Source organism: Suillus subalutaceus (assembly GCF_016647625.1).
Source record: "Suillus subalutaceus strain FC151 chromosome Unknown DFJ58scaffold_194, whole genome shotgun sequence".
NCBI classification, from domain to species: Eukaryota; Fungi; Basidiomycota; class Agaricomycetes; order Boletales; family Suillaceae; genus Suillus; species Suillus subalutaceus.
Window position 1 is genome coordinate 43,136 of NW_024540443.1, and position 15,597 is coordinate 58,732.

The 15,597-nt window shown below is 43.3% G+C and overlaps 3 protein-coding genes across 3 annotated transcripts; all 3 read right to left on the reverse strand.

Moving 5' to 3' along the window:
* Positions 1-6,426: 6,426 nt before the first annotated feature.
* DFJ58DRAFT_628468 (uncharacterized protein) lies at positions 6,427-6,576 on the reverse strand (the record flags this gene model as incomplete). The annotated part of the gene is made up of 1 exon (XM_041381156.1): positions 6,427-6,576. A coding segment is annotated over one exon (150 nt), but the record flags the coding sequence as incomplete, so codon positions are not given.
* A 5,312-nt stretch (positions 6,577-11,888) lies between these two features.
* Positions 11,889-13,228, reverse strand: DFJ58DRAFT_846946 (uncharacterized protein; the record flags this gene model as incomplete). Its single annotated transcript, XM_041393381.1, is given in 7 exon segments — positions 11,889-12,127; positions 12,183-12,411; positions 12,454-12,540; positions 12,589-12,642; positions 12,693-12,745; positions 13,041-13,089; positions 13,109-13,228. 7 exon segments carry the CDS (start codon positions 13,226-13,228, stop codon positions 11,889-11,891), a joined length of 831 nt encoding a protein of 276 aa, XP_041237052.1.
* A 1,674-nt stretch (positions 13,229-14,902) lies between these two features.
* Positions 14,903-15,229, reverse strand: DFJ58DRAFT_637074 (uncharacterized protein; the record flags this gene model as incomplete). Its single annotated transcript, XM_041381298.1, has 1 exon — positions 14,903-15,229. A coding segment is annotated over one exon (327 nt), but the record flags the coding sequence as incomplete, so codon positions are not given.
* Positions 15,230-15,597: the final 368 nt, after the last annotated feature.

A 15,597-nucleotide genomic window follows, 5' to 3' on the forward strand; every position in this document is an offset into this window, starting at 1 on the left:
AACAGTAGCTCCAGGCAGTCATGAGAACATAGTGCTGACAATTCCCTGGCTGCCAGTATTGCACAACTATGGGTAAAGTCTGGGGCCCGGGTGGGAGAATCATGTATCATGTGTCAGTCACTATGCAGTCATGGTAGGTGGCTATTATTCAGCAAAATAGTGTCAACCTAACATTCATATGTTTCAGTGGAAAACGTACACAGTGGCCAAAGACACTAAGCATGTCCAACAATGAATCTAAGTCTTCTGACTCCTCAGATGGCTTTGAAATCTTAGAAGAGATGCTGACCAACTGGGTGGAGCCTCTTAGGAAGAGAAGGAAGCTCGATGTCAATGATGTTGACAAACTTCAGGAAAAGGTAGGCTGAGTTGAATAGAGTCTAATAAACACATATGAGACATGCTAGCAGGTGGAGGAAGAATGCTGGAAGTTAAAATCCAACTTGAGGGCTCTAAAGGCTTGTATTACAGACACACTCTGATCATCATAGAATTATCTTGCTACCTTGTATTAACTGTTAGTTTTTTGAATCACACCTGGTTAGTGCCAGCATTCACAGTCACCCTTGGTTGCTGCATTTCAACCAACAAATATCTCAGTGAAAATGATACATTGCTGTGAGCATCATTTTATTGATGTCTAGTGATGCACTGACAGCTTGCTAACAACTGAACATTTCCCTTGACCATCAGCCAGAACATCCCGGACTCAATATCCACCCACAAGCCACTCAGGCTGGCCGTCAACACAATTAGTATTACAGCCTATCTTTGCTTGGTAATGTGTCTTGGAAGCAATCATGCTGCCAACATTCCTTGGACATTGTGCCAACCTTCGAAAGATGTTCTTGTGGTATGCAATATATGTCAGGCTGACAAACACCCATTGTGTTTACTCATGACTTGGATCTGCGGTACTTTGTAGTGAAAAATTTCGACATCACTGTTAATTCAATGGTGGATGAATGCACAGTGTCAACAACAAATTGGCTGGATTCTGCATTATGCAGCTCCCTAATGGATAACATAATATAAAGATTGAAGGAAAACACAAAGGCAAATCTCTAGTAATCCATTAATCTCCCTCAGTCTTCTAAGCGCCACTAAACTTATCTCTTCCTTGGTAGTCTCCAACTTTGTGGTCTGAAAAATATCATGAGGATTGGTTACCTCCTCTCACTGCTCTTTGTTACTTCATCTGATTGAACATGAATCAGAGGCACCTGCCCTTCATTGATGGCATCTGGTTGCATGGTCGGCGTGGTTGCTTAAGAAGTGCCATATAAATCAATTAAATATGATAAGGTAGGAAACTGGTGTGTTCGATAAGGTTGAGATGTGTGATGGATGAATGAAGGTTAAGTGATGAGCCATATACAGTTGTGGTATGTTTGGTTGTATTTGTGACACATTACAGAGTCAAATTTGTGTTCCACATAGGTGGACTTAATGAGTTTTTCCACCTGTATGGACACTCCCTTCTCGCTGTCTCTCTCTTCCCGCCATCTCTCTCTTGCCAGTGTCTGTCCTATCCTGCTGTCCATGTATTCCTGCTGTCACTCTCTCACTGCAGTATCTCCTTGCCTGCCATCTGTTTCTTCCTGCCATCTCTTCCTTTCTGCTGTCTAACCCTTTCTGCCATCTCTCTCTCTCACTGCTGTGTCTCCCTTCCTGCAAACTCCCTCATCTCATCATTCTAGTCTCCTACTCTAGTCTCCTACTCTACAGTGCTCGATGATCACCCCTCACCGAAACCTCACTACCCACCACTCATTCACTCCATGCACTTATCCTTCTATCATCCTACTCTATAGTATTCTACCATTACCCCACATGAAAAAACTCACTGCCTACAGCTCCTGTCCTGCAGTCATGGCCCCAATTATCCTTCTGGGTGGTCTGTATGGAGGAGGCAAAGGTGAGTCTACACCTCTTTTCAACACACTCCCAGCACTCAACATTTTGCACTGATACTCTACAGTGCTCTATAATCACTCTGCACTGAAAATCTTGTCCATGCGCTTCTCCTTCTCAACTTACAGCTGAACACTGTCACTGGTAAAGCACTTTTCACAGTCTACAATCCCACTATGAGTATCAACATTAGTTACATATGTCCCCTGTGACATCCCCTTAATAAGCAATAGTATATTTAGACTAGTCAATTTATAATACACATGCAAAGAAAAGCATAAAGGGACAAGAACAGTGATGCTTGTATAAAAGTGCTCTAAGCAGATCATGATACTTAACAATATGCATAGTGAAAATATCATAACCAACAGAACACATACATTACTGACATGGGAGATGTCTAATCTTTGCTGTGTAGATCAGCCAACTGACAATAATGATGTTACAGCTATCACCACTTCCATCTGATATGTTGGCTGCCCTTCAGGAGCAGCATGTGACATGGTGAAAGGGATTGGATATCACTATCAGTGATGTTGTATAACCAGTGCTATTGTATGATGTTCTGAAACTACTGATGATTTTGCTAAGCAGCCTGCTGCCACTTATAATTCCTGTCACATAGTGTATGCTTGTCCTCAGAACAATCTTCAAGAATCCTTACAAAGATATACCTTACCACATCCATCTGCACTGTGGACAAAAGTATCTCTTTATTTAGAGAAGAAACTCTATCAATTATTTCCTGATGTGTCTTCAGGTTATGCTAGATTGCCCTCCATATTTATCATTTGAGGCACAGATATATAAGGAAAGACTTTCCATTGTATAAGCAATTCTTACTATCAATAATACAGAGATTATAGTTATGAACTGATGACTGTCAATAAAATACTGCTAAACTTGTCAAACTATCTGATATGACTCAGATCATATGTGACTGCAAAGTTTGCTGATACAAATTTTAATTGCACTCAGTGTATGTCAGCCCCGCTATGTTTTTTATTAAAAGCTAACATACACTAGTCCAATCATCATATGCATCCATTCCACAACACAGGCTGGACCTACTTTGAAAAAATGCAGGACATAATACCCTTGGGTGGCGCTAAAGGGCACTCTGCCTTCCACCCAGGTGTTATGTGTCCTCCTCAGGCTCCAGCCCTGTCTTCTGCTGGCCCTTCCTCTATGGCCGGTCCTTCTTTTACCCAGCTCTGCCAGTGCCAAACGCCCTTATGAGGGCACCACTATCAATTCTGTCAAGACCAGGTCATTCACATCAACCCATGATTCAGTTCAGCCAGTCTCCACCACCTTGGTGTCTCCTCCCCTCAAAGAAAGCATGTTCATAGGCCAGCACACATGTCTCTCAGAGGATGAGTAATGTAGCAAAGATGAGCAGTGCAACACAGGCCGCTAAGGTCATGCCTACTGCTGCTGTGATGGGAATGCAGGGCACTATCAACCGCCTGACTGATGTCTTCGAAAGATTCATTGTTAGCTCCATGACAGGCAGCATGGAGCTTATACTCCACCTCCGCCTGGGCCTGTGCTTGAGGGCAATATGGACTTGGTGGTACACGCCACACACCTATTACAGACTGAGGATGCTGACAGGCCTCCAAAGCAGCAGGCTGTATTGATCATGGTTCTTGGTGAGAAGGACAATGAGCATTTCCTGAAGTTCTATGTCTCCCTCATGGACAAAGAAATCAGGTGTCCATTTATACAGAAGCTGATCAGAATACTATGTGTTACCTTGTGTTTTACTGCTCATTTTTGTTGTTATGTATGAACAATACTATGGGTTTGTGACTATCACATGTAAACAGACAAGCCACAATCACAATCCAAAGGTAAGGAATAACTCAACCTAGGGATGTCAGCACAGCCTACAACTGCATCCAAGTTCTCCGCTACATCCATATTCAGCCTTGCACCTTCACAGCCTGTTTGTCAACATCAACAAAGGCCTTTAGATGACTCCAATAACACAATATTTGGAGTGGGAGGAGGTCAGGTTGTTGTCAACAAAAAACAAGGAAAACTCACTCCGACAAAGGAAAAAGAGAGTTCAGAGAGAATGAGCAGGATCTTTGAGAAGGTCACCTTGCACCATGCGAGTATATTTACATGACTACTGCAATGCATCACTGATTCATGTTACAGGGCCTCAAGTCCAATATGGCATTGCCTGCATTTACAGACTATCAAGAAGCATTGTACTGCCTACGCATTTGAAGGGAAATGTACAGTAATCAATTACTTGCACAATATGGTTCAGGTGTTATGTTTGGTTTTATGAAGGATAGTGGAATTCAGAAATGGTTGGTGGTATTGAGGAATGGTGGATGGCAGGTTTATGCATTGAAGGTGAAAGTGAGCACTTTGTCTTCCAGTTCTTCTACATCTTCACTTGCTGAGGTATTCAGTGTTTCACCATCTAGATCTGTGATGCTAGTAACTGAGACTTTAGTTCTGCTGCACAGAAGATAAGGGAGCAGGTAGAATGCTGCATAGCATAGCCTGGACACAGAACCGTCTAGTTCAGCCAGGATATAGTTCTAGCTTGTGTAGCTCCAAGTCTGTCGCCACAAGCTCCTTCTTGGAGCAAGTGAAGTTACATTTGTAGCATTGGACAATGGTAGGTCTGGTGATGGTATGGCAGTCGTGGGAAGGCCTGGTGTCAGAACTCAATGGTTTCGAAGCGAGTGTTGTAGCGCTATAAGCTGAAGATGAAGTAGCTATAGGTTCGATGATAAGTCCATCACTGTGAACAAAAATGTGAGCAGTGCCAAGAAGCTCGAAATAAACAGTTCTACAGTGGGCTCCTGATCTGTTGTGCCAAGTGATAAAGGTTAGAAAAATACGTGAAGATCATTGGAAATGCTCACCTCCACATTGGACTGGATCTCCTTTTCTTGCCTTTGTGACGTTGTGGAGATGATGCCGACTTGGATGCAGATTCATTGGCCTAGTAAGAATTGATGTTGGAAAAAATAACAAAGTGCACATCACTTATCTTAAGTTCTTGAGTATCGCACATCGCATGAGAAGTGTCAGGAGTAGTAGAGGGTAGTATCAGAGGAAGAGAGTGGTCAGACTCATGTTGGGTGTCCTAGGTATCCAAATCTTCAATGCGTTGTTTTTTTCTTGCTGGCTCCGCTTCATCATCGCTAGTATCAAGTGAGGTTGCTCTCTTATTAGTAGGGTTGCTTTGGGTAGGTTCAGCAGGTGATTCGATTTGGATGCCTTCACTGATTGACTTGCAAGAGGAAGCCATGTCTTCGTGCTTAACCAGTTTGGTACCTTTCTTCTTGACATGATTGTTATGCCACTGTGAGTAGTTGTCCATCATCAGCTTAGTCACTTTCCAATTGTCAACACAGAGTCAAGTTTGGGACAATGCCTTCATAGGGCATGGAACAACCAATTCCGGACATCAAGGGACGCTGCAATGGACGCAGTGCAGGCCCTAAGTGTTGGATGGGAGCATGATTTGCAGGGCTCCGCCCTGAGTCAGACGTGATGCTTTTCATCCGGATGTACTGGATGACCATGACCATGGGCCTTCCTGTGTGATCAGATGAGCCACTCTGTTGTATTTTCAAGAGCGCTCTACACTAATCTTTGTCCATATTGGGTATCTGCGGGAAGTTGTGCATAATTTCTCTTACAATCCTCGGAAATGATGTTGGTATTGGAGGAGACAAACGCGAGGTGATTGTCTGATGAATTGATGACGGCTTGTGGAACTGCATCTGGATGTACGAGATGGTCCTACATGTAATATGAAGCATCTCGATTGCAATCCTGGGCATGCTCGGGAGATGTGTCCGGAGAGTTAAACGACATATTATCAGCTTTTTGATGTCAGAATGTTTCTAGCGATGGTCGATGACTACAGCTTCCGTCCGAAGATAGGGTCTTCCCACTTATGAATTGTATCTGTCAGATTCCACTGTGAGAAAGCTGTGAGAGTTTGCTGGAGATGGATGAGTGGGTTTCTGTACACATCATATGTTTCAACTTGCATGATACATGGTGTAGGGTGATACTAATTACAAGAACGGCAATTCGATGAAGTCCTTACACAACACGCACAACCATCGAAATTCCTCACTCTACTATGATACCAGAAGCTGTACAAATCTTCTTTGATATGTGCCCCAAACCTGACATTGATGGCTATGAGGCTGACACAGTACACAAGCCTCTCTTCATGACACCATCTATTGGAAGTATGTGTCGAAGGACGAAGATCCTGCATAGTATGACCGATCAGGGAAAGATGACAGGTTTGGTGCTGTTCGTGAGATCAAGCAAGAGCTTCAAGCTCTCTGCAATGATATGTGGTTTTTTTTTGAGCATAGTTTCAGGCAAAGAAGATGTGTTGTTTTATTCATGTCTACTATGTACCTATGCTTTGTTGGGTATATGCTCTTCAATGCCACTCATTTTGATGATATCCAGTCCTAGTCTCTCCACAAGATAGAAAAGCACACCAGTGATACCCAGAAATTGATGTGGGATCATAGCCATAACAGATTGTACAGTAACAACTTCAATGAGCTTTAGCAAAGCATCGCCCCAATAATGACATGCAAAGATGGTCTGGAACGAGCTTTCAAGGAGTTCAGCATGTGGTGAACCAAACTCTGACTGGTGATTTACTCACATTGGAACACTGTGGCACATTGGATTGCTCTGGCACAACATCAACAAAGTTTTGGTGAGTTTCTGTGTGTCCTTTCTGCTTTGATGGGCCCAGAGATGCAAAATCATTGTTATCGTGCATATCAGGTACACTGTGGTGTCGTTTACCAGACGAGATGAGAGGTAATGGAGGTGCTGATGTAGACAGAGGTTGCTATGATGTAGCAGATACTAGAGGTTGTTGTATTGCCTGAGCAGATGCAGGTAGGAGTGAATCCAGCTTTGCTAGCCTGCCAGGTCTATACCTGCTTTGAGGTTGCTGATGTCCATGACAGTTGGAGCAAGGGACTTTGTGCAAAGATTGTGATCAAGTGTGAGTGTATATCTATGTATGTGCAATGTTGTGCAATGTTGTTCCAGTGCAAACTTTGCAAAGACAAGTTTGAAAATGCATGTTTGTTGCAAACGACCCTTGCGTTTGCTTGCATTTTCGAACTTTACACAAATCATTGCATTTTTCATTTTTGACGTCTCCAATTTCTTAGATTTCTATCTATTTGCTTCTGTCCTTCGACGTCTATTGCCACATATCCCTCCCCTTCTTGTTGATTTTCACTGGGACTCAACCTTGGAGTTGTGGACTAGGATGAAGGTATCAGGTGCAAAGTCATAATCTATAATTGAGCAATGATAGCTCTGCTCAAAGTTGATAGTGTGCTTTGAGTACTTTCTCTTTGATGTCATGTAGGTCTTCTTGTCACTTCTACAGTTGTTGTGCTCACCATGCAACTAGATAGGTAGCACTGCTAGAAATGTTCCTTCAGCAAATTCAAGCAGGAAGATAGGCTTAAACACCATGAAGCATGAAATAAGGTGTTAGTCCTGTCGCTTGGTGAAAAGTGACTCATTCTGCCCAAAGTACTGCATGTGCAGACTGTTACTGGTGGCCTCATCCCCATTGCAACTGTTCATGATGGCCTCCTGGATATCATAGTGATGTTGCTCAACAACACCATTAGCTTGAGAATTATATGCTGAAATGTGGATTGGGTGAATTCTGTAGTGGGCTGCTAGATCATCAGCTGCTGTGTGAAATGCAGCCATTATCAGTAATGATTTCAAGTCTTGGTATTCTCCTTGCATAACATGCACCATTCTGGATATCCACTTAGCACACAGCATGTGTCTGTTAGTGATTTGATTATTTACCTCTACAGTACACTTTCCTATGTATTGTATCTCCATTTATGTACTATTATACTTATGGTATCATTCCTCACATTTCTCTGACTATTTACATGACTTCCTGACCTCCCTAGTTCAGTGCTCACTGCTTCTCAACATCCTCTTCAGCATCTTTACGCCCTATCCTGTCCCTCTATGTTGAACCACACTGGCAGTATGCCTAATAATCAATTCCATTTTGGAAGTCCAATTCTTCCACATGGTGCCTGGGAGATTCAATCTCCTTGTTTGGTGGTGTTTGGATGCCAGAGCCAACAAGGCCCATTCTTACAAGGCTATCAGAAAGACATAGTGTCTTTAGATACCATCTCCTCCTCAGTGTCTATCCCTGCTTTTAAATGTGACTACTCTGACTTAGGCCATTGGCCATCTCACCATTCATTAAGACAGTGAGCTACCTACTATCTAACTTCCAGCTAATGTAGGACTTGCCAGCTACCTTACCTGCTCTCCCATCCATTTGGATGAGACCTGAGAACTCTGACTGGCTTAGAGACTGTGCCGTTTTCTGGAGAGCAGGAGCTCATCCTCTTAAGGGTGCCTATTGATGAGCCCTGACCTTTTCTTCAGGCACTTTCCCTTAAACTGCCAAAATTTCTATCAGAGTCTCTACAACAGCAGCAACTGACAACATCTACTACTATCTGCCTGCTCAGGCAATCCTTATCCAGGGCCTTGGTCAGGATATCTGCAGGTTGCTCTGCAGTGGGGACAAAGGCTGGGGCGATTCCCTGTCTGTCCACCTCATCGTGCAGCCAATAGAAGCACAGGTCCAGTTACCTCATGCATCCATGATGCTCTAGGTGCTTGGCTACAGAGATAGTGGACTGATCATCTATCCTAAGGACAGATGAAGCGCCTGCTGGGAAGCCCATTTCCAACAGCGGTTTGTGCATCCACTTGATTTCCTCACCTGCCTCAACTGCAGCGATGTACTCTGCCGCAGTAGTGGACAGAGTGATGACTCCCTAGAGCTTGGAGCTCCAGGAGACCGCACCATTGCCTATCTTGATGATATAACTGCTAGTGGAGTGCCTAGTGTCCTTGAGTGAGTACTGACACTGTGAGAGAAATATGGAGCGATTGGGATGGTCTCTATCTATCTTGATGCCCAGGAGTTGGGTGGTAGGACCAAGATCACGAAGCTTGAAGTGCTGAGAGAGCTGGGAGATGATTTTGTCAATGGCAGTGAGAGATTTCGATGCAAAGGTCATATCGTCAACAAAGACAGGAAGGATAATGAGGTCGTCACCTCGAGCAGCGAGAGTAGACATCTGCCTGAACCCAAGATACACGAGCACAGCTCTCATCTTCTTGTTCCAGCAATTGCCTCCTTGCTTGGTGCCATAGATGGACTTGTCCAGAAGACAGACAAGTCTCTTAAAATCGCCCTCAGCAAAGCCTTCAGGTTGCTCCATGTAGACCTCACAATCCATCTCTCCATTGACACACCTCAAAGCCTGCATCAGCATCCTCCATCTCATCATCCGCTTCATATGTAACTGCACATTAGAGAGCTTCCACCACTTGTGAGGAGGGCGACAAGCTTTATATGGTTGAGTACACCTGTTATTAATACTTAAAATAGATACTTGTTAGTAAAATCTGCATCTGACAAATATTAGTCCTTACCCATCCATAAGTTGCTCCATTTGATGACAATCCAACCATGAATCTCACTATAGATCTGAAAATGAACCTTCTCTTTCCCACTCCCTATGAAGACCCAGTATGGAAATTCCATTGTGGGAAAGAGCATAACAAATATTGACACTGTGGGAAAAGCTAAGATCTAAGTTTACATTCTAATTGCTAGTGTGGGGATACTACTGTTAAGAGAAAGCTTATTCTAACTGCCACTAGTGCTAATCTATATATTATTGTGTTAGGATTACTTCATATTCTCAAAGACCTTAGAATCAATCATATTACTTTCTGAATGGCAAACCTGCTAGTCAAGCAAAAAGACTAATCCCTGAATCCTATTTACTTTCTATGGAGTGTGTCCCCTGGTGCTAGCTAACCAAGCTAATAAAATGAGGTTAAAGAAAATCAGTGGACTGGCAATGAGATAGCTCACATTAGACATAGCTGGAAATACATACCAAAAACAACTATTATATTGGTACCTACCATCTCTTTCCATTAATATCAGCCTTGTAACTGGGGTATGTAGACATGGACACCATAAATGCTATAATCAATAATGATCTGTGCTTGATAAAAGACTATCTGGGTTCCCTCTACAAGAAGGTAAACCCTGCATATGACATCATGATTTTGCAGAATCACCTGTTGCCTTCCCTCTAAACTCACCTACACTATTGTGACCACTCACATGCACTTTCCTCCAATAGTCATTTCCTTGGTATGAAGTTGGTAGTCGGCCTTTGCATAACAGCATGCCAATGGAGTACATATTACTGCACTATACCAACATAAGTATACAAATATTATGACAGAAAGCCAGAAGCAAGCCCCCTGCACTCAAATAGGGCTATATCTACCATAGGGTCTTTGACTCCAGGGACAATCAATTGATTTTTTAAAAAACTACCAGGGGTTCTGTGAGAGGAAAAAAGAAAGAAAGTAAGACTTACCAAATAGTCAAAAATACGAAAATTAATGAGAGGAAGGAGGAGGATGGAAGGAAGAGACAGTGAGATAACAGAAGGAAAAGATGGGCAGAGTAGGGGCAGGGGTAAGGGCTGGAGGGGCAGAGCAGGAGCAGAGAGAGTAGTGTAGGAGCAGAGAGAGCAGTGTAGGAGCAGAGAGAGCAGGAGTAGAAGTAAGAACCAGAAAGCAGGAGCAGGAGAAGCAGCCAACACCAGTCAGAGAAGAGAAGGGAGAAAAGAAAGAGACTGATTGGCAGCCTTAACATCAGCACCAACACTAGTCCCCAATGATGCCAGCCTCCAACACTAACACCAACAGCAGGAAAATGGAAGTAAGATATACAGAGCAAAAGAAAGATGAATGAAGAAAGAGAATTTCAGACTTGAGTTTAACCACTGTCACACGACTTGCTGATATGATCAAAATTGGGAGATTCTTCCAAGTCCCTTCAATAACAAAGATTGCACTTCAACTGTGGAAACTTTTTCAATAAAAATCAAAATTGTAGCTCTATTCACAGTCTCAGGACATCAATAGGTTAAAATCCTAGTGAGTTATAAGCAAAATCTTGAACACAGAGGGTTCAAGAAAGCAACTTAACCCATGGGAACTTATTGATGAAAACCAAAGTAATAGCTCATGTCAAAGGGAGTCTATCTATAGTCTCATAACATTAATAGGTTAAGATATTCGAAAATAAAAGGTTCAAAAGTGTTCAGGTACAGCTTGTTTATATGAAGTACACCTACCAAACTTTATGAAAAATCTACAGAATTATATGATTTCTATGATGGTCTATATACTGGCCTATATAGACTATATAGCACTATAATGTACTATGGAGGCTATATAGAGGATGGTCTTCTGTATAGCAATACAGATTTTCTTGATTGAAAAATACAATTAGAGAGCTGGAGAAGAGGAAGTCTAGATGGAGATGGATACAAGGTTAGGTTTAGATCCAGAAATGAAGTAGGAACACAGGATGGAGATTGGATGGAGATTGGATCAGAGATCTGGAGATGACAGGCAGAGATCTAGGTCTAGAACATGAGATATGACATATAGATAGGGGTCCAAAGGACCTAACTATAACAGCTTTTGAAGCTATATAGTTCTATAAAGACCTCCATAGCAACCTTGACAAGGACTACACACTGCACTTTGAATCAAAATAATAGGTAGAGTCATATGTCAGGGAAATCACGAATTACAGTTGGATTTTCACCAGATAAACATACAATAATATTGACACCATAATCTTACCTTGAGTCCCAGTTTACAGTGCATATACTCTGAATAAAGTGTTTGGCTTTCCTTGGATATTCACCACCATTTATTTTTGACATTCGGAGCAATACAGATTCGCTGTATGCTAGGTACTGACAATTGCATCAATCCTAGCCTTCTATCAGCTCTTACCGCCTCCCAAGCTTTTGTGTGCTCAGTATCAACCTTCAGCAGCCTATGAACATGGCAGGACCACACCGAAATGTGCCCAACAAATCCACTAGTGCACCCTTCAAGCCCTTGAGCATTGCTAAACCCCAAGGACTGGGTTCATTGGCGAAGAAGAGGCCATTGGAAACCACAGTGAGTGCGTCCACCTTGAAACAAGTACGACCTGCAGGAGGGACTGGAGGAGTTGTGGCCCCGTCATCGTTTCTCAATCCATTCCACTTGAGCCATGAAAATCCTGCACCAGAACCATTCGACCCAGGAATCACTGTTGCTAAATCTGAAGAACTGACCTGAAGGATGCATGAGTGGTGGGACCGTGGAACAAGTGAGGGAGTTAGGGGGAGTCCAGAGATTGAACAGCCATTGGATGTCATGATTGACCCAAGCCTTCAGGTTCAAGAGACAGATTGTGACTAGCCCCACAGTCCCTCCAAAAAGTCCTGAATGCAGCATACATCCATCCACCTGGACATGGGAGTACATCTGCTTCACATGCACCAGTCTTGGCCCCTTCTCGACCTGTTTCAACTATGCAAGGGCCCACCCCCAACTTGAATGCACCTGGGAGCTGAGCACCTCCAGTAACTCCAACAAGCACTCAATTTGAACCAACTGCACGTCGCATAGGAGCACCACCTCTGAAACCAGCTGCACGAGAACCATCAGTGGTCAATCAATTTCGAACTCCTGATGTACCTTCTGCTCATCGACCAGGCTTTTCAACTGGCACCGAACCTTCACAGTGTTTGGCTGCAACATCAATGTGCAGTTCCCGAGTTCCTAGCGCTGCAATCACTGACAAACTTGCCAATCTTGATACCGTTGCAACATAGCTTGCCGATAAAGTGGACCACTTGACATTGCAGAGTAGAGAATCAATTGAAGTCAGGTCATGAATTGTCTGTCTCACCCAGGAGAATGACACACTGCGAGCAACTATTGATGAGCACTGTGCTGTGATACATGAACTCCAAACGAATGTTGAGGCACAGGGTGTATCACTGGAAGAACTCCTCATGTTGATAGACGAACTCAGAGGTTCAGCAGCTGCATTGCCCACCGTGAAGTCCATTGATAAGGCAACCAAAGCAATGCGTGACAATGTGTTCAATGTGAGCTCTCGTTTCATATTGAATATATGCACTTACATTTTCCTAGAATGCGATCTGGCCACCTTCTTTCATGCCATGGGGATATCTGATTCGAAGCAAGCTACATCGCTGGGGGTGCTCGAGGATGGGGTGTTCTGGTTCAAGTGCCCAACTTGTGGTGCCAATCTTCTGCGTCCAAACTTCACTGTGTGATGGTCCCAGAACGCAGAATAGCGTGAAGACATGGTCTGTTATGATCGACAAAAAGCTTGTGAAGTGTTTCCTCAGCTCCCTGTCGAGCACCTTCAGCAAAAAATGGATACTGACGTCATCAAACAAATGAAGGAGGTGTTCGAAAACACAAGGGGATCCATTAGAAGGAGCCAAGGCAAGATGCTGATGCAAGACATCACAAGCAACGGCAGACTGCTCGAAAGACTTGTGTGAGTGTTTTCACACTATAAAACAATCCTCGCACCTTTTTAATGAAGCTGTGCACTAGAAAAATAATGAGAGATCAGTGATTGAAGTCCAAAAAGAGACAGCAACTGATGGACCTGAGTGGGATTGGTTCTTCCAGGTCTCCTATTAATCAACCAATGAATCTGATGGTAGTGGTACCAACAACAATACATGCACAGCTGACTTTGCATTGGACAGTGAGACTGCACAAGTATCTACAAAGAAATTCTCAAAGTCAATGCAGGTGAAACAAGCTGAGCAATGTTGTAACTGATCTGACACATGTTTTAAGGTTAATGAGAATGTGGTCCTGATAAATAAAGTTATTAATAAGAGAAGAGCCAAATGAGGGGGGAGAAACTTCATTGTTCCCATCACCACAGGTGAAAAATGTGACAAAGATCCTCTGAAGCTCGCAAAGAACAAACTCAAGATACCATGGGAGTTTATCAATGCTGACTTGCATGAACTCGACAATTGAGTTGATGGCTGTCAACCAACCTGGAATGAGGTTGAACACCGACCAGTACACTTCCCGACGCTTGAAGATCTCTTGTTGATCAGCTTCATCTTCAAGGGAGTGGGATCAAAAGGCGTATTTGGCATAACGCCAAGGCCACCGTAATTTAAAGTCTGCAGATGAATTAGCTGAGACTCAATGCCAGCATTCATTGTCACTAACCTGTCGGATTGAATCCACGTGGGTCTGTGAGATAGTATGAAGGTGTTGTGCATTGTGGACACATAAACAACTTCAATGAGAAGGAGGCAAGTCCTTCTATTTTGCAACTCGCTGGAAGGTCAGAGACCTCACTGTTGAGCACTGAGTGAACTGGGTGCTTGTTTTCATGTCTGTGTATTCGAAACTCTCGTCCTGTCCAAAGTGCCCATAGAGAGTCAGTAAATGTATAGTCAGATGGGTAAATACACACCGCCATAAAGTTCGATCATATTGGATACAAACTTGGTCATGATTTTGTTGAGTTGCATGAGTGTTGGTTCATTTGGTCCAGGGATGACCATAATCAGAAAGGTTTCTTCGGTAAGGTAGTGGACACCACGAGGATTGTTGCAGCAAGTCATATAGAGTGCCCCTGTTGAGTGATTGCCTCGTTTGACAGCCTGTAGTATGACCACTGATAAGAGACCTTTCAGTATCTAGTGGGCAAGTTACATACCAGTTGAGGTTGATTTGCCAAACAAGTCCACATGGCAGTGAAACGAAGCGTTGTTGGAGATTGTGAATATCATCATTGATGATATGAACTTGGCCATCATCAAAATATGTGTGTTGTTAACCAGCTTGAATTGCATGCCAGCCCCAGGCATCATGCATGGAACTAGAAGGATCTGCAAAGGCATGTTCACCTCCCACACGAGTAGCTGGCACTTGATGTGGCTCGTCTCCTTCTTGTCTCCATTGCTGTAAATCTTGGAATTTTCCTGGGCGGAGGAGCCACATATGGCAGAACTTTCATTGGCTTATGTGTTGACTTGCCACTAGCCAGAAGCTTTGTTGTATAGAGTATGCCATCGCAATCGTCTTCACTGCACTGTTCCCAAAGACCTTCATCGTACAATGTGAACGAATCGTGAACCTGCCAGCATGTCGGACATAAGAAAAGGTAAGTTATGATGGTGTTGAGGTTGACTCTGAGATGTTTCTCAGCTGTTGGCAAAGTTCTCGCCATGTCATCGAGGCCTTGATACTCGATATCCGGTGCGTGATCTTGAACATACAACAATGCATGAGCAACACCATCAAGAATGAGGTGTGAAACTTCGTGTGATGCACCTTTGAATGCTGATGCAACGTATGCACATACATACACATTCCTGATAGTGGAATGCTCACAAAAAAAAAACTGCGTCAAACAAGATATCTTCATCTTCGTCTTCTCATAGGTGATCCTCGTCATCGTGAAAGGCATCACCTGCATTGAAGGCAGGGTCATTGACAATATTGGCACCATCATTGATTTGCTCCTCATTGGAATCATGGTGATTGTTGTTATCAGTCTTCGTCTTTGACGACGTCATCTTCTGGTGGCAGGAATGCCCAATAAATGTTTTCTTCTTCATCCAAGCTGGGGTACTGGAGTGCATCACTTTCTCAACTATCATCATCATCACTATTTTGGACATCTACTTC